Raw genomic sequence first — 24,474 nt, 5'->3', positions numbered from 1 at the left:
GAATTTCAAAGGTATTTTATAGTTGTTTTGGTATTGAAATTGGGATCTCTTCATAAAAAAATGGTATGAAAAAAATGCTAATCATACAATTTCCATATATGGAAATTGTATGATTAGCATTTTTTTCCAAGAAAGTTTTTGAGAAAAAAAGCTTTGAACAATCAATTCAACTGCTGGCAAAACATTTAAGCGTTTTTTGGGTTGCTACAACTGAAAACTTTGACTTTTTTAAATTTTTTTTTCTGAAAAAAAAGCACTAGTCATACAATTTCCATATATGGAAGTTGTATGACTAGCATTTTTTTGAGTTTTTTTTTGTGTTTTTTTTTCAACCGCAAATTGATTTTCGTTTTCAAACAAACATTTTTTGAAAAAAAAAAATTTTGCATGCAAAATTTAATTTTTTGTGTGTATAACGTAGTCCTGGATATACTAATTTTGGATTTTTTTCTTTTCTCTTCATAACTTTTTTCAAAAACGCTTAAAACTCTTCTTTCTTTTGTATGACACGTTTTGTATGCCTTGATCAATGTCTGGTAATTTAAAAATTCTAATTATTAAATTACCTATGCCTTTGGCTACTACGTTTGAGTAAACAAGGTTTATGTCATTTGTGTTCGGTTACGAACACAACCAAATAATTTTGAGAAATTAAATTGTAAAAAATCAATATTTTTGGTTTATGGAAAAATGCTAGTCATACATTTCCATATATGAAAAAATACTAATCATAGACCTTTCATGCAATTTTCTGTACGTATGGAATTGTATGGAAAGTGTATGACTAGCATTTTTCCATATATGGAAATTGTATGACTAGTATTTTTGGTCATCCCGGGTTTGCAAGTTGGACGACTTGGAATTTCCGAAGTTTCAGCTTTCGCAGGGTTAGAAACAGAAGTTGTTTGTCTATGGAGTATCCTTGCCGAGCGTTTTCTTGTCGTGTTTCGGTGGAAGCCGAGATGCCAATAGTTTGGTCTACATAAATTATAAAGTACCTATCAACAAAAAAATTACCGGTTGTTTTTACCGGTTACGGGTTGTTTGTGTCACGTTCATCTTACCCGAGGAGTCAGCGATCTCGAACCCTGGAGTTTTTCCGGGATTTAGTTCCAGGTCCATCAGAGAACTCTCTGCAATAGTCGGTTTAGTTTTGCAGCTCAGAGATGACTTCATGCTATTGGGTTCGACTAACCAGGTCAAAGTGATTGCAATCGAGCAGTTTTGCATCGTCTAAACAAGTTCAAAAACGTCAGATTTTTCTGTTATAATTAAATTTACGTCAACATTGTTCGGTCTCGACGATTGGAAATTTTTAAATGCATCAGCTATAAGTCTCTCCCATCCAATGTTTCTACCGGGAAGATACTACTCCCAACCGCCAATTACATAATCATCCGGAAAATTCAATTAAACTAATCAGTAAAGGAATCTGAGTTTGAAGTTTCTTGGCTCTGGTTGGGTGTTTTTTGCGGGTTTCTGAGGCTGTCGTCAATGTCTCTTTTAGTTGAGTTTTTATCGTCGTTGGGTGTAGTGCAGATTGCTGTTTGATTCTGGCCTGTGGCTTTCTTTCAACTCCTTTGATTAAACTCGATGAGCAAGGAATTAAGGCCTTTGGGGTTGTGTGAACCCTAATTGCGTTTGCTGGTTGGGAACTGGTTTTCTTCTGAATTTTCGTACCTGCTTCAAGAAGGAAGTTAGGACAAAAAAGAAACGATTTATCGCCCAAGAAAATAAAGGTTCTTTTTACGGAAAATGACATTGGGATAATGGATGATTTTTATCCAACTACTTCGAACATAGATTTTGATGAATTAATGATTTGGACCTTCGGTTACTCGAAGTGTGGAGTTCCGTTGGATCGATTATCAGTTTCTCAAGAACGTTTTTTTCGCGAAAGGGTTCTCAAATTGAATTCTACTGCTCTGACAGCACGTCGCTTATGTGTAATTGTCTGAGTCATATCCCTATTCCGGCGGATTTCTGTTGTTCTAGGAGAGTAGTTCGTCTATTAAATCCTCATCAATTTAGTCATCTGATCCCCAATTAATAGCTCGGTCTTTCGAGATGATTGACGTTTCCTTGTCTAAATTGTCAATTAGGTTATCTGAAGGCAACGATTTCAAGATGGTTTTCAGTTTTCTGCCGAAAGGGTTTTCAAGAGGAAATCGTTTTATTGAAGATTGGATAGATGAAGGGTAAGATCCCAAAATCCAAAAGTTGAACGTAGATTGGATGGTTGAACGTTAATAGATAGTGAAAGCGCGTTTCTACAGAATATACAAGTTTGAGTGTATAACAAATTATAGTAATCCAGTGTATTTGTGATCTCCGTTTCTAAATAAACTGAGCTAATATTTTTGGAATTGCGGCATAAATAAATCTCTATGCTAATATAGCAAAAACTGTGATGGCCTCTAATGGATTTTGGAATTCAATGAAAGTAAAGGTAATTTTTTTTATCAAAACAAAAACTGTGCTAGTAGACGTTCTTAGAGTAATTTTAGCTGAAAAAGAAGAAAGAAAATTATTGCAAAGAAAAAAGTAAGCTTCAGACTCGTATGATAACTTCAATGGATTTGCAAATTTGACGCAGTCTTCTTTTTAGCAATCTAAAATTTTTTACTTTTTCTCCAAAGAATCTATGACTTCGAAAATTGTTGAGGTTCTTACACGCGTTTGTGCATTTTGGACAGTTTGCCCTGTGTCTGTATATGTGAGGCCATCATTTATACTCTGCTGAAACTCTCAAACCAAAGTGGTAAGGTTAAATTTAATGAATTGTTTTCCTCATTGTGTTCCTTACAGCGGAAGATACGAATATTTTTCGTCTATGTTCAACAATCATCAATCCGTCGACCTCGAAACTTCAATCCGAAACTTTTTCTTTAAAGTACCTTAACCAAATGATTTTGCAGCCTATCTTTGTCTGTCAGAAGGACTAGTAACTTTTTGTTAAATAATGAGGTAGCGTCCAGAAGTTTTTCAGGCAATTGAAAGTTTTTTCTGTTTTTTTAGTAAGGTCAGATTTGTTGAAGACTTTTCTCTTGTTTCAGTGAAATCACTATTTAGTAAACTGAAGGTTAATGTGATGGCCATGACAGAACTATGCAGATTTAAGTAAAATTTGTAACTTTTACACTCAGGGAAACTAGAATTTTTCAGTTATAAAGTTAAGGAATGAGTTTTTCAAAAAAAAAGAAATGTTCAGTCAATTTTAGAAAAACTTAGTGAAACACAATTAAAGGAACAAAAATCAGATTGCGTGTGATCAAATAACAAAGTTGAAGCGTGAAATTTTAGGAATAAGGGATTGTAGCTATATTGTTGTTACGTAAAAAAGCTATTTTGGAATTTTTCAGTTCGAAGGCTACTGCATTACGGATCACAAATGATTTTCGTTCATTCGAATTCAACTCATCGTAAACTCTCACAATGCTTGCCACATCGAGTTCCTCATCATAATTGTAGCGGGGAATTGCTTTTTCCGATGCAAGTCCAAGCTTTAAGTCGGGGAAATTCATATCATTGGCTATCTGTTTGATTGAACAATTTAAAGGTAGTTGTCTGCCTATCCAACAAGTTAATCTACTTTGTTATGTTTTAACGCAGCGGTTTCTTGAAAGAGCAGATAGTGTGGTTTTGTGGTCAGTTTTAATTTTAAACTCTGAGCCGTACAAATATATTATGTATTGTTCGACTGCCCATACTACTTTCTAGCATTTCGAATATGTTGGTTTAGTACAGTGCATCGTGAAGAAATAAAAATCTTGATGCCCGTAGACCGTTGTTTTATGAGTCAGATTTGATTCTTGCTTGAAGTTTGACGTCGAGTCGAATGAATTCAATAAAATACAGTTTTTTTGACCTGTTCAAACACGTTTGTTTAATTTTCATTCCGCTGGTAAAACGATTTAATATTTAAAAGGGGTCTTATTGGGTTACATAAAAACGCTAGATTCGATTCGATTCTCAAACATTTGTTTGTTGCACCGAAAAATGAGCAATTTTTTTCCTTGTTCCTTGTAATTTAAAAGATTTTGATTGTTAATGTTTTAATGATAATAGGAGTAACTCCGGTGTCAGTAAACTTGAACACTAGCTAGACGGTTTCAACTTACATTTGAGCCATTCATCAGCGAATATTTAGATTGATTTGGTTTAATTCACAATTAGTTTATGTTCAGAAATCTCTCCTCAGGAGGCAATTAAAATATCAACGAGATAACAATTTGTGCAAGATGTAATTTCATTGGTTGTATCATTAGAGCGTTGGAGTTCGTTGGGTAAGTCTCCAGTCAAACTAAACCAGTTAAAATTTGATTTGTTTCCGTTATATCGCTGCCCATGATGCGTAAATTGCATTGCTTACTTGTAAAACCCTTAAGCACTAATTGACTATGAGGGTTATTTCAATCCAGTTTTGTAGACCAAACATTTCCAACAGAGTTCTCAGATAAGTTGACTGCGACCGTATACACTTACTCATATATTGTTTGCATCTCGTATTTGTTCGTGTTACTCTGTTTGCTTATGGTTTTTGAGTCTAAAGCTAGTTTAATTGACTTTTCTTTCTTGGAATGTTAATACAATAGGAATGATAGATCGATATTCGTAATAGTTTGTAATTTTCTTGAGGTTTCCGTCCGATTTCAGGAGTTTGTCTTCAAATGAGGCTAACAAATCTACAGGTACCATCATTTCTTTCAGCTGAATGCGGTTTAGAGGCCATCGATATGAGTAATTTTTCTTTGTCTCTTGATTTTTCCAATCTAAAAGAATAAATTCTTGAACTTTTTAAAAATTGTTTCTACCTCATTCTTTGCGGATGAAATAGATTTCGTATAGTCAACAAACCTACCGGTTCTTGAAAAAATGTGGTTTGGACAGCTCTTTTGTGCAACTTCCATTCGATTTTTTCAGAGGCTATCATTTACGAGCATTTTTTATTCAGGATCTTCCGGGTCACAAAAAATGAATATTCAGGGTCTCAAAAAATGAACACGCTTTATGATACCATCCGTTGGAGAACCGCAGTATATTCACTTGATTCACTGGAAACAAACGGACCTCTGGGTCTCTTGGTTTCAAGTAATGTAGAACGTTGCTTTCCAGGAAGCTAGTAGGGCTGGTAGAGTCGTTTTGAATATTAGGCAAATTTGTTTTTCGTTTCCGAGAGCAATAATAAATAGTTCCTTCTTCTTTTTTCCGTCTTCATCAAAAATTGTCGTGACATTAGCGCAGAGTAGTCATATTTTTCGCTTTGTCCAATTTCTCACCATACATTAATTCTGATCAGCAATCTGCATATCTGACTAGCACTCTCTACGGGTATTTACACCAGTCTGATTGGACGTATTTTCTTTCTGTGTTATTTACAATTTGACGATTTACAACGTTTACATTTCTACGTTTTGAATGACAGTTTCTAGCGGTTTACTATCTCTTTCTTTCGTGTTGATTACCTTGTGCCTTTCAAAAGTCTTATTAGTTGTTCCCAAAACTTTGAATGATATGCGAAGAACATTCACTTCAGTGAAATAAATACTAAAAATCTTTTTCCTTCTAACTCGAGAGATAGCATTGACCTCAGCCTTTTGTCTGCTTCTTCTGGAAGAATCTTGCCTTGGAATTGAAGGCTCGATTGTATGCTCCTGTTAAAACTGATCAGATCACAACAAGCACCAAAAATTATCACAAAACTATTGGTGTAAAACGCAGTTTTTCTTCTTTTTCGTCATATTCTGAAAATCCAAGTCGGGTTCCCAATTTTTTGATGGAAAAAAATGTATTTAGACATTTTCAATATTGTGGAAATTAAAACTTAATTAATGTGCTCAGAAACAATGAGCTTACCAAAAGTCACAGAGTTTGAAACACAGCTGTTTGACGAAATTTAAAAGGTGAATTAACAATGTTTTCATTATGGCAAAGAAAATTCCACGCGATAAAAAACGTTTCGGGATAGCTTCAAACTTTATCTGCTCCAGCTTTGCTTTTATTTAAAATCTGTCACATTGATAAAAGCCATGTCTTAGGTCTCGATAGAAAAGTAATAAAATGGTCAAAATCTATAAAAAATGTTCATTTTCTTTTATTTAAATTTAGCGTTAATCTTAGTGCCTTTTGGTCTAGCAATATATAAAAACCATCACCAATGGCAGGGGCGGATTTAGGGGGGGGCGGGGGGTTGGACGCCCTTCCCCTCAGGGATTCGACCCCCTGCCGACCCAAAGGGTCCCCCCTTTGATACTTTTTCAGAAATCCATTTTTGGCCGACCGACCCTAAAATGTTTCTAAAGGCGCCTTTGGCGCCAATGTATACTAACTTTGAGGGGGAGCGCGCGCCAAAAAAAACGCGTTTTTTTGTCAAAATTTTTCAAAAAGTGCCCAAAAACGGTTTTTTTGACTGTTTTTTCAAAAATTTGCCTGCGGCGCAGAAACTTTTGCCATAAAAGGGGCAAAACAGTGCTTTGGGAGAGCTCGAAAAAACAATTTGGTCGACCTAAAAAAAAGGTCGTCAAAATTTTGGATGGAAAATTTTTTGAAAATACGCCCCCCTCGAGAAAATCCTAGATCCGCCCCTGACCAATGGCGCCAGCAATTTGCCGATAATTTTTGTTTCAGGTATTACCGAGGAGTTGGACGGCCTATTTAACTGGACTGGATTTCATTCACTAAACGCAACTTTTTTCAACAGGCTATTTTCCAAATTCTTTTGAGACTTGCTTAAATTTTTTTTAGTCTCAATTGATTCCCGACTTGAAGCCAAAATTCTTATAAGAGACAATTTCCTGTAATTTTACCATAGTCAGAAATCTTGCAGAGACCATTAAATTTTCGTCAAAAAAGCTGGGTTTCAAATCAAAAATCACTGAATTCAAATAAAAAAATTTATAGTCTTTTAATAGTTTTGATTTGAATGACTTCTTTGTCGATTCTTTTCACAAAATTGCGCTGGAAGTCTTGATCATTGAATTGGCATTTAAAGAAACTTCGCGTGAATGAGAAATGGGATGAAGCCGCGCGCATAAAACTACGGGAGCCCTCCCTCAGATTGCAAAATATTAAAAGGATCAGGGGCGGACTTAGGGGAGGGGGGTCGCGGACGCTTTTATCGTTTCTCAGGGATTCGATCCCCTCGCCACACAACGGGTCCCACCCCTTTGTAATATCTTACGACATCAATTTTTGGCGACTAACTCATTTTTTAAAATGTTTTTTGCCCCAATATTTACTTGTTATGAGATAAAAAAGCGATGAGATAAAAAAGCTCTCCTGCGGCGCAATGAAGTTTGTCAAAATAGGGTATTCAGGTGTTTTTGTTTTAAGAGAAGTCGGAAATTCATTTTTGTAGGCCTAGAAAATGGTCATCAAAACTTTTATGAGACATGCTTTGATACTTATGGTTAGCGGTGAACTCTCTCTAAGGACAAACTTAAGTAAGCTTAGTGAAAAAAGTCATCAAAAAATTAAATTTTTGGAGCTCAAAATTCAACCATTTTCAAAAATCTTTTGTTTTAATGCAAAAAATTATATTTGAGAAAATATATACAATTTTTAGTCAAAAATAAACAATTTATACAGATTTTTGGGGGTTTTATACAGCTAAACAATTCCATTTTTTGACATTATAATCCATTTTTTAAACAATCAGGGGCGGATTTAGGGGGGGGGGGGCGGAGGCCCCCTTTCTCAGGTTCTCGACCCCCTACCAACCCAAAGAGTCCCCCTTTGTACTATTTTGAGATATCCATATTTGGCGAAGGACCCTAAAAATTTTCTAAAGGCGCCTTTGGTGCCAATATAAACTAATTTTGAGGGGGGAGCGCGCGCCAAAAAAACGCGATTTTTTGGTCAAAGTTTTCCAAGTGCTTAAAAACGCTTTTTTTGGCCTGTTTTCAAAGTTTTGTAGGCGGCGCAGAAAGTTTGACCGAAACAGAGAACAGGGTATTTTTAGTGATTTGGGAGAACTCTGAAAATAAATTAAAAAAATTTAAAAAAATAAAAAGGTCGACAAAGTTTTCGAAAATTTTTTGGAAAACGCCCCCCACCCTCGAGAAAATTTTAGGTCCGCCCCTGAACAAAAACCGCTTTTTTGAACAGACTAAAATCCCCTTTTTCAATTTTAGTGTCTAATTGGGTTGCTTACAATCAATTTTTACAAGTTTAAAATGATACTAAAACTGATTATAATCGATTGAAATCTTAGTTTCACCAATGCGATATAACTACAGCTGGCGTTTAAAACCATAAAGAATAAAGATTCCTTTTTTTCATAGTTTTCCCTTATGGTTGGAAAAGGTCGGGAAATGGAAAATAGTCTTTGGAAATCAACAGTGTTTTTCACGTAAAAAAGAGCAACGAATTAAAGATGGTGGACGTCATTGAGAATTATCGGAGCTTCAACAAGTCGAAAGCGTTTTGCTGGGCAATCAACAACTGTGCCAATACTTGGACTCCAAGAGTTACTCTGGGCCTGGAAATAATCCGACAACTTCCAGAAAAAGTAAGATAATTTTGCGTAAAAAGCTAATGGAATCAAAGGGTCCTCGAGCTCAATGGCGTAACTAGAAGAGTATGTTTTTGCTCTTTCACACATGTTCTTTCCCGACAAGGCATGAATGAAAAATGAAATATTAGAACGCATGCACGAAAAAAGAAATCATTTGCATAGTTTCGCGCACTTTTCCGGTCTCTTTCACAGTTTTCCGGGCTCTTTCACAATTTTCTGGCATCTTTCCCTGAGAAAGAGCAAAACATACTCTTCAACAGTTAGAACATAGTTGAAGACGGCCCCGGCAAAAGAGCCTCACTCGGGCGCTTCGTGCCCTCAGGCCGGGCTCTTTTTCCCTCGTGCATCTTTCAACTATGTTCTAACTAATACGTAGAGCCCCTAAGAAACCTAAATTTTAAGCCGAGAGAAAAAAGCTGAAACAAAAACAATTTATAGTTTATTTATAGTTTAACTAACAAGATTTATAGTAGCTGGTTGTTACGATACAACTTCTTAGATTTTTTTGAGTTACTCTCTAATTGCAAAGCAGAGCTTGATCCAAAAAACCACTGAGTTAAAAATATTACAAAATCAAAAAAATCTATATCTGAATCATTTTCTCTGCACTGACCTTGTGCAAACTTTTCTGTTCAAAGTAAAGAGACAATATGTCTTTTGGAATTATTGAGTCATTCACCTTTGCTAGAAAAATCTAGAAATATTGAAGGGACTGATAGAATTATTTAATTCTTGGAGAATTTTTCACTGAATTGCATATCTTTTATAACACATCAAATTGAAAGTTTTCACTATGTTAAACCTTGAAAAAAAAAGTTTGTGAAATGATTTCTTGCGCTACAAAACTGTCTGAAAACTTATCGAGCATTCATCAAAATTGATTAGATCGTTTGAAATGAAGAAAAAATCACAGAATGTATCACAGAACGTTCCGACCATAGTCTTACAAAAAAATTTCGTTTTTTTTCAAAAATAATTTTTTTTTCTGCGTGGTCTGATAAAAAAAAGATCTAAATGAAAAAATAAAGCTTAAACATTTTTGACAGTCATGGCAAACAAAAAACAAATTGGAAAACAATTTTTTCAAAATCATAAGAAAAACAAGCGTTATGTAATAACAAAAAAATAAAAACAAGGATAGCTGGTTGATATGAAAACAGCACAGCGTGATGTGCAAGTCGTTGTTTTTTCAGACGATATTTTCAGAAAAAAAAACTTTTTTTCTTCAAGATAGTGTCTTTTTGTACTTCTTGAGATGATGCAACTATACTAAGCGTAAAATTTTAGTCATAGTTAAGTTTGATCGAATCCAATGGTCGTCAAAAAGAAGATAAAAAAATTTGAACACTTTCGAAAAAAAAATTAAATTTTTTATAAGCTTTTGGCTCTGAAAATTCTAAGTTTTTGTTGAAAGAACTTTTTCGCCAGATAACACTTGAATGAAGTCTTTTTTATTAATATCAAGTTGACTTGGACAAAAATTCTATTTTTTTTATATTTATAGCAAACGTTATTCGATGCCTTTACTCGCTCGAAAGTTGACAAAAAATGAAGAAATTCAATTTGGTTTTTCCCAACTAGCAGAATTTTTTTCTAAATTGCTTAATGTGGTTGAAATCACGACTAGAGGGGCTTTAAAAATTATATAAGTCAACTCCATCTAATGATTTTTTGTGGTTCCCGATTTTGTGTGGAGAACAAAAAGAAAAATGAAAAACTAGAACACACCGAATAACTAAATTCTTCTTCTTTTTTAAATTATCTGTGGTACAAATCTTTTAAAAATAATACCACTCTTTTACAGGATTCCTTGGTTTTTAATAACAATCTTGATATCATTTATAATGGCTTACGTAAAAAAATAATCGAACTAATTACAATAAGTTTCTACGTGAAAGCCAAAATTTTTATAATAAAGGCTTTTTTTATATTTATTTTTTAAAAATTGGATGTTGCTCATAACCCTAAAAATTAACATTGAAACTGGACAATTCTTTACGCAAAATTTGTTGGTAGAAAAACCAGTACAAAAAGTTTTAAAGTCCATGTTTATGATTTAAAACTTTTAGTACTGGTTTTTCTACCAACAAATTTTGCGTTAAGAATTGTCCAGTTTCAATGTTAACTTTTAGGGTTATGAACAACATCCAATTTTTTTAAAAACCTATCGTCTTACCATTATATATACCCGCACTCAGTAAAAAGGGAAAATAATAGATTATGATAGACTTTTTTTGTCATTCTCTTTAAATGTCATAAAAAAATCGATTATAATCGAATAAAAATGGATTATAATATTATTAATTTTCGAAACAAAAACCCAGTATAATCGATTATAATCGATTATTTTTTGAAAAATAATTTCTGAAATTTTATTTAATTATAATCCGTTTTAATCGATTATAATCAATTATTATTCAACAAACTTCACCGCTTCATTTCGTTTCATTTTTTGCTTTGTGTGCTTTTCAGTTGCTATCTTTTCTTACTGCTTACTGTTTGCTGTTTAGTTTCTTACTGTTTACTGTTTACTGCAGGAGCGGATTTAAGGGGGGGGGGGAATGCCTCCCTCAGGAATTCGACACCCTGCCGCTCCACATGGCCCCCTTTTGAACTGTTTTGAGATATATGCTAATTTTGAAGGGGCCAACATATGCTAATTTTGAAGGGGGAGCGCTCAAAAAAATCGCAATTTTTTGGTGAAAATTTTCAAAAAAAAAGCCTTAAAAGCCGTTTTTGGCCTGTTTTTTTTTCAAAATTTTGCCTGCCGCGCACAAAATTGGCCAAAACAGGGTTTTCTGAGTGCTTTGGGAGAGCTCAGAAAATCAATTTGCTCGACCTAAAACTTTTTCGAGAATAAGCTCCCCCACCCCCTCGAGAAAAACCTAGATCTGCCCCTGGTTTACTGATTTCTTACTTCTTACTCATTTTTACTGTGTTTTCATGCAGAATAGCTAAATTATAATCCATGATAATTGATTTTGCTTGTGAAATAGTATTTTAATAGAAAAGGGATTATAATCTATTATAATAGAGATTATAATAGATTATAAGAGATTATAAGAGATTATAAGAGATTATAAGAGATTATAAGAGATTATATGAGATTTTCGGAAAAATTATAATTAATTACAATTGATTATTATAATTTATTAAAATGTCACCAAAAACGTTATCATTATATTGGATTAGAAATCGTTGAAACATCTAAAATTGGCGCTTATAATTAATTATAATTTTGCTTAAGAACAATTATAATCATAATATAATCGATTTTTTTCTCTTTTTATTGAATGCGGGTATTTTTTGCTTTATTGCTGTATCAACAGCATGTAATGAAGTATTTCTGAGTTTGTAATTTTAAGTGGTTCGTTGATTATAAAAAGTTGGAAAGTGGTCCTAGATCTCAGGCTCGTGACGAAAATGCGTCTTCTTTTTTGACAGATTGGATCATAGTTTGAATATATACAATATGTTTGTCCGGTGCAATTTCAACAACAACTGGATGAGAACTCCTCGAAGTCTGCAGTTTTCAATATCTTGCAGAATTGTTCTATTTGAGATACTTTCAAACAGCAGCTTGAAACCTATGAACTTTCCTTTGGGTTCATTCATAATCATTTCGTATGTTCTTTCATAAAATTTGAATTTTGTTTGAAACATTGCGATTGTCGAAGAACTTTATTCTGCACCTGTTAGTTAATTTGTTAAAAAAAGATTATACTATTAATCTAAGCGATGAGTTTTCCTACCGAGTTCTTTCAAATAGCTGAAAAGACTGAAAAAAGATAGAAAGATTAAATAGAAAACATTAAGATTAATTTGAATCAATTTCAAATCAATTTAAATTGATCTTGAATCCCAGCTAACGAAAAATCTATCCAAGTTTGTGTTCCAATTGTTCTTTGCCAATCATTTTGATTTTTTTATCCATAGATTCTGATAATATACTAAAAATACCAAATAAATTTAAAAAATCAAACTTCTTTGCAGTTTGGTATAATTTAGTGTGCCATTTAATTTATATCGACTAATTTCTTAATTTGTTAAATAGAGATTTTTTTCATTTTATAGAATTTGTTTAAGCTCAAAATCTGATTTGTTTTGACCATTTTCTTAATTTGTTTCATATTTTTTTGCTCAAAATTTTATTTACATTGGTTTTTGATGAATTTTTACGATTTAATAGCTTGTTTTGATCTCATAATTTGATTTATACCGACCATTTTCTTGATTTCTTACAAAGATTTTTGTTTAAATTGATTTGAAAGAAATTTTTTTGTACTCTAAAAGAAATGTGCTCAAGGGTCTATTAAATTGGGTTTGAAGGGATTTTGGCAAGGTTTGGATGGATTTTAGTGAATAGGAAAATCCATCCAAATCAAAAAAAATTTGATTTTTTAGGCACCTAAATTGATCCAAAAATTTCAGGAAAAATTAATTTAAACCGAGTTAAAATCCATTTCAGTTTCTAAAATCTACATTGTTAAATGTACATTGACCTTCATACACCGAAAAAATGAGTCATACTATCCTATCCTACTTTTGTATCTGAATAGATTCACATGTTTGGCGGGGGTGCGAAAAACTGCTTCAAAGAGGCGGCGGACTTCATAGAGGATCACGGCTCTTTTGGCAATGAAGCGACTAAAAATGAACCTCAGAAGTCAAGACAGGCACACATGCGGGATTGCAAGTTCTACTTCTCGTTCGAAAATGCCAATTGCACAGGTATGCAAACCAGGGGTAGGGAAACAATTAATTGGGCCCTTCCAATCAAGTATGGACTGCTGCAATTAATTAGTTGGATTTGGCCAGTCTATCAATTAATTAATTGCATTTAATTGCAATTAAATGAATTTTTACTGAAATGTGAAAAGTAAACTGACAACAATCAATTTCGAACGTGATTAGATCAAAAACTAAGAGCGTTCCAGTTTTTTTATGATTTCTTTACTCCAAATTTTTTTTTTCACTTCTTCGTCAATAATGACTGAAATAATTGCCACAATTCTCTCCGAAGATTCTTTCTCTGAGCTGGTTCACGTCACGAACAAAACGAAATGGAGTCGCAACTTGGAAATGTTGTATAAGATATGCAATTAATTGCAATTGATTGAAACCCCGCAATTGATTGAAATTAATTAGAATTGGATGGACTCGACAATCAATTAAATTGGATCCAATTAATTGCAATTAATTGTTTTCCAATTAATTGTTTCCTAGCCCTGATGCAAACAGGCATTCAAACTGAGGGATCTCTTTATTTAAGGGTGGCAACGCGGGGAAGGGGGTGGCAACTCGGGAAGGGGGACATTCGTTATTAGGTGCAAAATTCTTATATGCTTAACTGTCAAATTAGTTCATCATAGGGGTGGCATTTCGTTACTTCGTTTTAGGGGGGGGGGAGTAGTTAAAGAGATCCAGACAGAGAATATGATTTAACGGTGGTATGGTAGGTCAGTAAATCGATGTATCAGTAAACCGAAAACGGGCGGACCAGATCAGTTAACAGAAAATTCATGGTTCAATTACGTAATAATAACTAGTCAAACATCTAAGGTACAAGTAGTGAGTTGATATGTTCATGGAAAATGATTACACCAAAATGGTTGAAATAAAAACAATTCTAAAAATAATTGAACCCGAGAAAACCCAATTCGAGAGCTGAAGCCAGTTGCTGTGCAAGCAGCGCAGAACCTTCCGACCTTAGCGATTCGATCCCCTGCGATTCGGACATTCCAACTGCGGACGCTTACCCTCCTAGATCCGCCCCTGCTAGATGCAATTTTGATTTTTGTTACTTTGCTATAATGTGTAATCACATTAGCTATAAACTGAGATTTTTACAAAATGACAAATCAATTTTTTCCTAGAAACAAAAACTTAATCAAAAAATGATTTAAAAGAACTCTTCCCATGAGCCCGGTGATTTTGAAATAATTGTTCTAGCTCGGGGAAAATCTATTCTATTAATCTTTAACTCCGCAATTGATGTTTTATTACGTAAATTGGTTACTGATCTGGTAATTTACTGACACATCGCTTTACCGTACGCTCCCCGCTTTAACTTACAATAATTATGAGATTATAACAAAGTCAAAAATTTTGAAACGAATGGATTATACTGAATTTAAAATCCATTTCAATTTTTTCGGGCCAAATCAGCATCCTCTTGTCAAAAAATAGAGAATTTTACACAAAGTTTTTCGATGTTCTACCCCAAATTAAATAATTGCGTGGGTGAGGACGTTAATTTTATCCCAATAATCTCTATTTATTATGTTTAGGTTACGTAACCGAGAAATTTAGCAACCCGCTCGCTGTTTACGCAGTGCCGATAGTGAACGGATGGCCTCAGAGCTACAACAACTTCCTGCCCAGTTCTTCTTACATCCACGCGAGACAGTTCGGATCTACTGAAAAACTAGTCGAGCATCTAAGGTACGAGTATTGAGTTGAAGGGTTCCTGAAAACTAAGTACACCAAAATGGTTGAAATGAACCAATTCCCAAAAACAATTGAACCCGAGAAAACCCAATTTGGGAGCTGAAACCGGTTGCTGTGAAAAGCAGCTCAGAAAACTCCCACATCAGAAATGAAAATGATTGATTTTTTTTTTTCAGTTTTGTCTGTCGTGATATGTGTTAAATTTTGAAAACAATTTAATAAAATTACGAAGAAATCCAAAATTTATTTCAATTTTTGGCTGGATGTAATTTTGATTTTTTTTCAAAAAATTATTGACCAGGAGTGTTAATTAAAACACTAGAGAACAACTAACTTTTTCAGGCTGAAACAAAAGTTTTTTGTCCCATTATGTCGCTTCTTCTCCCCTCAAACCAATTTTTTTTGACACGGAGTAATGTTTAGGAATTTTCAGTGGTCGGATCTGAAAAGATTCCCGATGATCAATAGTTTCCTAGAGTATGAGGCTGTGGATTTTGCTTTCAAAAATTCCATATTTTGCTAGCGGGTTTCGCATTTTGTTATTGGAAATCGCCTACATTTGCTGTTTTAGGTAATAAATTTGCGGAAGCCACGAAGCCACTCATCATTACAAAATCCACTTCTTAATGCAAAATCTGATTCAATTTGCTGATTTCGTAACACAATTAATGTGCCTATTATTGTTTCGTCACAACCTTTTTTTTAGACATCTTGTACCCGCAATGTAGTTCCATGGATAAAAATCGATCAAATTTGAGTTTTTTTGTCAGTGTCTTCAATAGTGAAAATAATCATTTATAATCAATCAAAAATGGATTGTTACTTTAATTTAATAAAGCATTAAAATCCACTGCAAGTCAATTATTTTTGGTTATAATATAATATATTATAATAAAAGTTATTGTAATTTTTCACTTTATTAAATCAAGACAATGAAATTTCCTTATAATCAATTTTTTCCATTTTTTGAAATGCAACTTTTAACGCACATGAAGTGTTTTGTACACTCCAAACAAAAAAATGTTTGTTACATGTTGTTCACACTCACCCCTGAGTGGGGGTGAGTTTAGGTGGGGGATAGTTCACGCGGTCAGATGGGGGCAGGGCTCGTTCAGGTGTTGACGGGGCAAAGGGACAAACTTTAGGGGGAAGAGGTTGGGGTGGGATGGTTTGTTTAGAGTGGGGATGGGGTGGTTTCTTTAGAGTGGGGAGGGGGTGGTTCAGGTTGTCAGTTTGGGGGAATGGTTCCAGTGTGGGGAAGAGTGGGTGGTGGGATGTTTTTTCAGGGGGATGTTGGAGGAGTTGTTTAGGTGGGAGATGTTTCAGGTGGTCATGTGAGACGAGTGCTTCAGGTATGGGAGGGGGCAAAGGAGCAGACAATGGCTCGGGGGGTTGTAAAGTGGCAAAGGGACAAACGCTAGGGGGGGTGAGCTTAACGGAATCTTTTTGCAATTTGAGAAAGTTTAGGTTTAGAAATGGAGTAGGCCGTACGCTCGATTTGCAAAACTTCCGCATTACTCAATTGATAAATGCATAATTTTTTGCACAGTTTTTCACAACGCGAAAGAAAATAAATTGGACAAAAATCCACTTTAAGATGATTTTGTACTTATTATATAATCCATTATAATGGACTTCAAGCAAGTCCTACATGTACCAAACGTTGCGCGTATCCAGATCATAATTTGGCCTCGTTATTGTCGTCTTGAGGAATTTGACTGTTTAGACCCAATATGGGGGGTCTTCTATATTGTCCGCTAAGTCCCTTCCCTAAATACCAGAACCAGCAAGGGGTGAGCTGTGATCCGGTATTTGGCGACAATCCCTTTGGTTGAAAGATTGAATTTGGTGGTCGATCGATGTACTACACTGGGTTGCGCCCCCTTTGTTCGATTGCTCTCGACTGTTCTTTTCCTCGGAAAGAATCGCAAGAAACTGGATAGTAATTGAATTCAGAAATAAATCTATAAATTGCCGAATATAAGGACCGCTAAGTGGCCTGAATACAATTTATTAAGTATCAACGAATTTAATCTGCCATAAGTTCCGGAAAGCTGCCTCTTGCAGTTCACTTTACAAACAATTCTGAACAACTCTTCAACTTTGCTTCACAAGGCTTCGCTAAAAATCTCGCGTCAAGAACTCACTTTAAAAATTTCACGAGTCACTCTCAGGACCCGTCTGAATTCTATAAGTCTCACAATTGTTCCCTCTAACTAACGGAGAAGCAACTATACTCTTTCTCTCTCTCAATATCAATTGCTCTCTTCTCTGATTGAGAACCAACTACTCTTAGTAGTAGTTAACACTTTTCTGTCCAGTTCGGTGGTTGTGCCATAATCGCGTATCGTTATCTTTATTTACTTTGGGTTCGGTCAGGGGCGTACCGTTCCCTATCCCTACTAACATTCGCTTAACTAGCTGCCACTCAGGACTTATCAGCTGAATCAACCATTAGGTCAGCTTTAATTAAACATCGGGGTGGCGCTGAATTAATCAGGACATACTGAGCAAACATTGGGTTCAACTACAAAATCAGCTCCCAATCGTATTTGACAAATGACCCCTTGCATGATTTTATTTTAGTTCTTTCTAACTTTTTCCCTTTCCCATGAATTGGGTAGTTCTCACATAACCGGGAATTTAACTTCCATGATACTTGAAAAATTTCCACTTGTGGTCATTTTTAATTTTGTTCCCCTAAGTCCAAGGGCTGGGTAATTCCCTTCCCCGTGTCCGTTTTGATCCGAAAAAACACCACAAGAATTTATTTAATATGCTAGGGCTGTTCATAAAATCTTCATCCCGAAATTCCCATTTCCCCCCATAAATGTTCCCAATTTTTTTTCCGGGGCTGTATTTTTACTTGTTTGTCGTTCTTATCGAAAGTCCAAGTGGAGTGGGTTAAGCTGACCCCAATGTTTGCTAATTACAGAAAATCACTTTCGCTCGGGTTTAAAGGTCAAAACTAAAAATTCTCGATTTAGGGGCCTCCCCTTACCTCCCCAGGTGGGTAGGTACCCCTTACGGGTCCCTACAATGCTAATTTATTGCTTTTCAGGGGGTTCCGGGGGTCTTGAGGTCAAAAATGTCGTATGACATTTTAGAGGTCATCCGAGGTCAAATGAGGTCAAACGCGTCCAAACGTCTTATTTTCGATGGGAGATCATTCCCACTAAGTTTTATTCATATCGGACCATACCTTCACATTTTTTCGAAAAATTTGGGTCAATTAACACTTTTCCCTAAAATTGCCATTTTCACCCCAAAGAAAGTTCCGGAGAGGATTGGGTCACTAGGGGTCCCCCTAATGGGTTGGGCCCCCCTTCACATTGGTGCATTAAAATCACAAGTCAATTATCACTATCAGGTGTTATTAGCCTAATTCAATTTTCAAGTGCTAATAGCTTCCGACGTAACCGCCGGATTGGGTCCAAACATTACTACATTATAGGTCTTCCCCCAACCTACCATCCCTTCAAGTTTCAGCCTCCTAGCAATATCAGGGGTCGAGAAATAACAAAAAGTGTGTTTTGTTTACTTAGAGCGTAAAACCGGAAGTAATAACCGGATGCGTTCAAAATCCCGGTGGTGATCTTCCCTCACCTAGGGCTACAACATATTGCAATATGAAGTCATTCTGACCATTAGTTACCGGTTTACAAAAAGTGCTAATTGCATTTTCGGAAATCATTATCACTCGCCCCCCAGGGGTCCCAGGGGTCTGGAAACTGGCATGCCCGGCTACATTCATCTCTATTCGTCACCCACCAGTTTTCACAAGGATCAGACCAGTTGTTCCCAATCCGGGGCAGTTCCAGATTTTGCGCGCTTTTGTCAAAATTGGTGACTTTTGATCTAATCTTATCAAAATTGGTTACATTCAAAATAGCATGGGGATAAAATTAGCTATCTGAATTGGTAAGTGTCACTTTTGAACTATCTTTCAACTCCCCCGCCAATAGTTTTGCGCCTACGCCTAATTTCCGTCGACGCACGAGGTCGGTCCGATTATCACGTGTGAAAATAGCGATCTTACAGTTATGAAAAGTATTTTGAGAAGAAAAAAAGTGCATTTGAGATGAAAATTGATTCAATTAATTATGATTTTAATTTGAAAGAAAAACAAGATTGCTCGTATCAGGGCGAAGCCCTGAATGTTCCGACTGTCATTTAAGGTTTATTGAGCACCAATATTACAAAAAAAAGTTAAATGAAATAAAATAAAATGAAATTTTTTTTCTTAAATTTGAAATTTTTTGTGAAAACCATCACCCCACACGCCATCTAAAGTACAAAAAGATAGATTTTGTTTCTTGTAACAAATCAATTATGGCAAATAAGCTTCGTTCAACTAATTTGGAACGATTTTCACGACAGATTGAATCTCCGCTTACACGTTAATAGCGCGAAATATATCGCGCGTTAATTGTCCCAAAATGGTCAAAATGGCCAAAATGGCAATCTTTAAACCCTCATAACTTTACGAAAAATGAACACAGGTGAAATATCTTTTCAAATTTAAGCTCAGGGCAACAATACTTTTTGGATGATAAATTTTTTTTTGTCAAAAATGGCTAGTTAAAAAGTCGACACTTGTCTGAAGAAAAAAAAACCCACCTCGAGCACAAATATTCCGTTACTTTCGTATCGAAAGTCGGAACAACAAGACTGCTCGTATCAGGGCGAAACCCTGAATGTTCCGACTGCCTTTTAAGGTTTATGGAGCAGCAGTAATAACATAAAAAATTAAATTAAATGAAATAAAATAAAATGAAATTTTTTTTCTAAAATTTGAAAGTTTTTATGAAAATCATCCCCCCACACGCCATATAAAGTACAAAAAGAGAGATTTTGTTCCTTGTAACAAATCAATTATGGCAAATAAGCTTCGTTCAACCAATTTGGAACGATTTATAAGACGGATTAAATCTCCGCTTACGCGTTAATAGCGCGAACTATATCGCGCGTTAATTGTCCCAAATTGGTCAAAATGGCCAAAATGGCAATCTTTAAACCCTCATAACTTTACGAAAAATGATCACAGGTGAAGTATTTTTCCAAATTTAAGCTCAGGACAACAATACCTTTTGAATGATATCAAAAATTCCGTCAAAATGGCTAGTTAAAAAGTTTAAAAAAACCCACCCCGAGCACAAATATTCCGTTACTTTCGTATCAAAAGTCGGAACAATTACACATTTTTGTGTTTTCTACGCGTTTAATTGCATCCGGTAACAAAAATTGAAAAATTTGAAACCAAATTTTCGTTTTTGAGCGTCAACATTGCATCAAATTTCTTTAAATATTACCCCCAAAGAAACTAGATACACATTTTCACCCCTATAACGGACTAATTCATAACGTATAAAGATTTGTACAAAATATACAATTTATTTTTATATTTTTATATATTTTGTACCTTCTAACCAAGCAGATACTTACCTTGTCATTTAGTTATCTACTTCGAAATGAAACTGCCTACTATGAGTATCACAAATGGCGGACAGAGTACAAAGCTTTCGACCACCTGCCTTCCTATCCTGAACGAGAGTGCAAAATCTGTAAAAAGGCTCTGGAAGTGAAAGAATCCTTGGACGGACCCAACCCCCAAATAACGACAATTAAGAGCTTGAAAGGATTGTTTCGAGGGCAACATTTATCTAAATGCGACCATAAAATATGGAAGCCTTCCTACTTTTAAGCTTTGAAACTGACACCAAACTTGTTGACATCCTGAAGTGTAGAAAAATTGGTAAAAATTTACTCTGTATTTGCCTATTGTATAATTTCCATTTGTAAAAACTGCTTCTTAAAAATTCATTCATAATCATTAAAATACTCTTTTTACGAGGCGTGTAGACTAGGAACTTACATCATTTAGGAATCATTATATGCGAAGTGTATATTGGCTAAAAAGCGACACAAACTATTCAGCTTAAATCAATTTGGGCTCTTTTCCAGTCCCCCCTTTCAAAATACCGAGTTTTATGTTTGTTTTACGTGTTATTACGACTAAATGTGTGATGTTACGCTGTAAAGTATGAAGAACAAATCTGTTTAGAATTGTTGATTCGTTCACCACGCCAAATTTCATTGCATTATGACAAGGTTAAATAAGCTTTTTAGAATTGAATTTGCAAGGGGGAACTGGAAAAGAGCAGCAATTTGATGTAAAGGCAAATGTTTCCTGCGTCTCATATATTATAAATATCGAACATAGAAAAAAATATTTTAGCACGCTCAAGTTTGACCGTAACTTTGAAATTTCAAATGGTATGCAGTGAAATTGTACGGTGCTAAGTTGATTCGAGTTTAAAAAAGTGAGAATTGTCTATCTGAGGAGTTCGAGAAAAGTGAGTTAAAAGTTCAAGAAGTATAACGAGCAGCGTATAGGTTAAAATTCTTGATGGGATATCAATTTGCAAGGGTGATCATTGCAAGGGTAAAAACTATAACCAACCTCAGTTTTAGTCTACGAGCCAAAAAAAACAGATTGAAGTCTTAGTTGGACCTCGGTGTAAATACTGCCGCTTTCCATTTAGTGCAAGCATCCATTTTAGATAAAAATTAACTGGTCTACGAGTATCATTATTGAAGAAACTGGGCAAATATAGCAAACAGCTGGGTTCTTATTTTTTTGGCAAAAAATCCATTAGTGGATTTTTGAACTTTTCCTGTAGTTTGTATTAGAAGCCATATTAACTGGTAGCAACTTCTCACAAGCTAAAGAATTGAGTTTTACAAAGTAAATTTACAAATTTTTGAGATAATTGAGTTCACATCCCAGGTCAAATAAAGTTGACTTTGAGCCTAGAAAAATATTCTTTTTAAGTATCACTAGCCATTGTTTGAAATCATTTTTTTATTCATCATAAATTAAATATTATACACGATTTAAGGACACGATCTGAAAAATTATACCCTTAGAGAAGAAAAAAGCATCAGTTATACTCTGGTAACCAGTTTTGATAGATACTTCAGCGGCAGATCTCGGGTACCTCAAAATTCGAAACATTTTTCTTTTAAATGCTGCGAGATAAATTGCCTGCAAATAATCGACCGGTACAGGTTTCAACGTTTAAAAAATGTTCAAGTAGAAAAAAAAGCAATTTAAAGAATTTCTCATTTTTTTTATGGTAAGCGGACAAAAACTTTCTCGAGACTTTTCGATGTTTTCCAAAAAGGCCTAAAAACGCCTTTTTTGGCCTGTCTTTTATCAAAAAATTGCGGCGTAGAATATTTGTGCAAAAGAGGTGTTTATAGGGATTTGGGAGAGCTCGGAAAGTCAATCTTTGAAAATCTGCCTCCTCTCCTCGATAAAATCCTAAATCCGCCCCTGCTTGAAGAAATTATTGACTTAAAAGCCAAAAAGTGCAATATGTCAACTGTTGTCTGTAGAATGTCAGATCTCTCCGAAAAATTTTCACTTGAACGGAGTCTCAAAAAATCAATTGATCTTAAATTCTTTTTTCTCACTGAAACATGGATTAGAGAAGAATGAGATAATTGAATCTGTTCAAGTTGGCTCGAAGGGGTTTAAAATTATCAGTGCTAACACGAACAAAAAAATGTAGGAGGGTTGCTTCTGATTTACAACACGAATTATCAAAAAACCGAACTCAAGCGTTTTGAAATTGACAGTCGATATTTTTTTTTGGTACGAAATTGTGACAAACAGACATCTTTTTATCATTTGCTTTTTTATCGACGAGCATTGGAATTGTTCGTACCTTTGCGGATAAAATTTCTAAAGCACGCAACGCATTATAGTTCTTGTTCCGAACTAATTAATGTTCTCAAAATTTTTAACAATCAATTCAACAACCTTTAAAACTAAAAATTAGCAAAAGTCCTCGCTAGAATTCTCGAGGAAGGACTTAAATAGACGTTGTTGTTTCCCACTTGAACAATTGATAAACTTCTGTGTTCGCTAGGTGTGAGAATAACGAAAAACTTTGCTGTTTTCTTCATTCTCCGTGATCGCTTATCGAACATCGAGTTATAATGATGTCAATCAGCTATTCCTGAAAACGACAACGTAAAATGTTTGTCGCGCCAGAATACTCGAAATGAAACTGAAGACATGTTTTTGTTCTAAAAATCTAGAACACCTATTGAAAAGCATAGACAAGACGATGTCTATCCTGTGCCCTTTTTAAGCAAACGGTTCGCAGAGAAAAACTATGTTTAGTTGAAGCTGATAGAGTTGCTCACAAGCGTGAGAAAAGAAAAGTGGAACAACAGATGAAAACCATTAGCTCTACATAGACTTTATCGTAACACCACCACGAGCTTGTGTTCTTCAAGAGTTTCTTGAAAAAAGCATTATTCCTTTCTAAAAAGCTTTTGTGGCGCTAGTTACTCCCAGCTGCTCTACAAATCAATAAATCATATGATCAAGCAACAGTGGCGTTTTGCCGTTATGCCCATGTCCGACTCTGCAAATTTAAAGGAAGATTTTACATGCTTCTTTTAATGTATGACTTCTTAATTGTTGTTCCCTCAAAAAGTATCTGCCCTTTGAACATCTGGTTATCTCAGAAACAAGTTTCTACGAGTTTTCTCAAATTTAACTTCATCAAATGGACGTGCTGGTTAAAGTTATCTCGACAGCGGCAGATGTTTATATTGACTTGAAAATTTTCAAAGCTGCCCATTTTTCTTTCGCAGGTGAGTTTTTAACTGTTTCAATTGTTCACATGAAACCAGCGAATTTTAGGACGTACTGAATATTGCTCATTCACACCCATCGTTGGTGAAAGTATCACTGAAAGTTGATGAGTTCAGTCTTTTTCCAAAACTCATGTACACTTCTTTACTCAGCAAGGTCCTAGAGAAACATGTAGCTAAAGCTTTGTCAAATTATCACCATGACTGAAACCATTTGCTTTTTATTCGAAACCTTACTGAAACCGCACTGTTGATTCTCACATATGTTATAGCTGCAATGCTTGATAAAAAAAAATTTTCTCTCATTTTATTTTAATCTTAGCAGTGCTTCTGATACACTGCCAATTTTAACAAAACAATAAACAGATTGGGCAAAATACTCACTTGGTTCTACGACTAATTGATCGACAGATTTGGCGTTGAGATATGGGCGACAAATCGTTCAGGCGTAAAAAAAGAGAGGCGCCAGCATACACCGTACTGGGACTTTTTTCGTTCATTATTGATCTACTCGTTGTTGGCAATGTGGTATGGCTTAACCTTTTGTCAACACCGAGAAGATTAATAATGAACAAAAAAGGTCCCCGTACGGTGTATGCTGGCACCTTTCTCTTTTTTTACGCCTGAACGATTTGTCGCCCTAACACATCTCAACGCCGATTCTGTTAATCAATTAGTTGTAGAACCAAGTGAGTAATTTGCCCGATTTGTTTAATTTTTTGTTACAATTGACATTGTATCAAAGGCACTGCTAAGGTTAGAGCAAACTAAAAAAAACTTTTATCAACCATTGCAGCTATAACAGATGCGAGAATCAAGAGGGCTGTTTCAGTACT

The 24,474-nt window shown here is 35.0% G+C and overlaps 2 protein-coding genes across 2 annotated transcripts in view; one reads left to right on the top strand and one right to left on the bottom strand.

Moving 5' to 3' along the window:
• LOC134855291 (alpha-(1,3)-fucosyltransferase fut-6-like) overlaps window positions 1-20,804 on the top strand; it is a 35,229-nt gene extending 14,425 nt beyond the window's left edge. Inside the window, exons 5-9 of the mRNA XM_063871773.1 lie at window positions 6,628-6,700; window positions 8,341-8,509; window positions 13,075-13,246; window positions 14,806-14,959; window positions 20,423-20,804. Coding sequence (XP_063727843.1) covers window positions 6,628-6,700; window positions 8,341-8,509; window positions 13,075-13,246; window positions 14,806-14,959; window positions 20,423-20,669 — 815 coding nt within the window. The 3' untranslated portion in view covers window positions 20,670-20,804. The remainder of the gene's footprint in view (window positions 1-6,627; window positions 6,701-8,340; window positions 8,510-13,074; window positions 13,247-14,805; window positions 14,960-20,422) is intronic.
• Window positions 1-24,474, bottom strand: part of LOC134855657 (uncharacterized) — a 505,026-nt gene that overhangs the window by 191,189 nt on the left and 289,363 nt on the right. The gene's annotated exons all lie outside the window — the stretch shown is intronic.

This window comes from Symsagittifera roscoffensis, chromosome 10 (genome assembly GCF_963678635.1).
Source record: "Symsagittifera roscoffensis chromosome 10, txSymRosc1.1, whole genome shotgun sequence".
NCBI classification, from domain to species: domain Eukaryota; kingdom Metazoa; phylum Xenacoelomorpha; order Acoela; family Convolutidae; genus Symsagittifera; species Symsagittifera roscoffensis.
The sequence above is the reverse complement of the archived record's forward strand: the minus strand, read 5'-3'. Positions and strand labels throughout refer to the sequence as shown.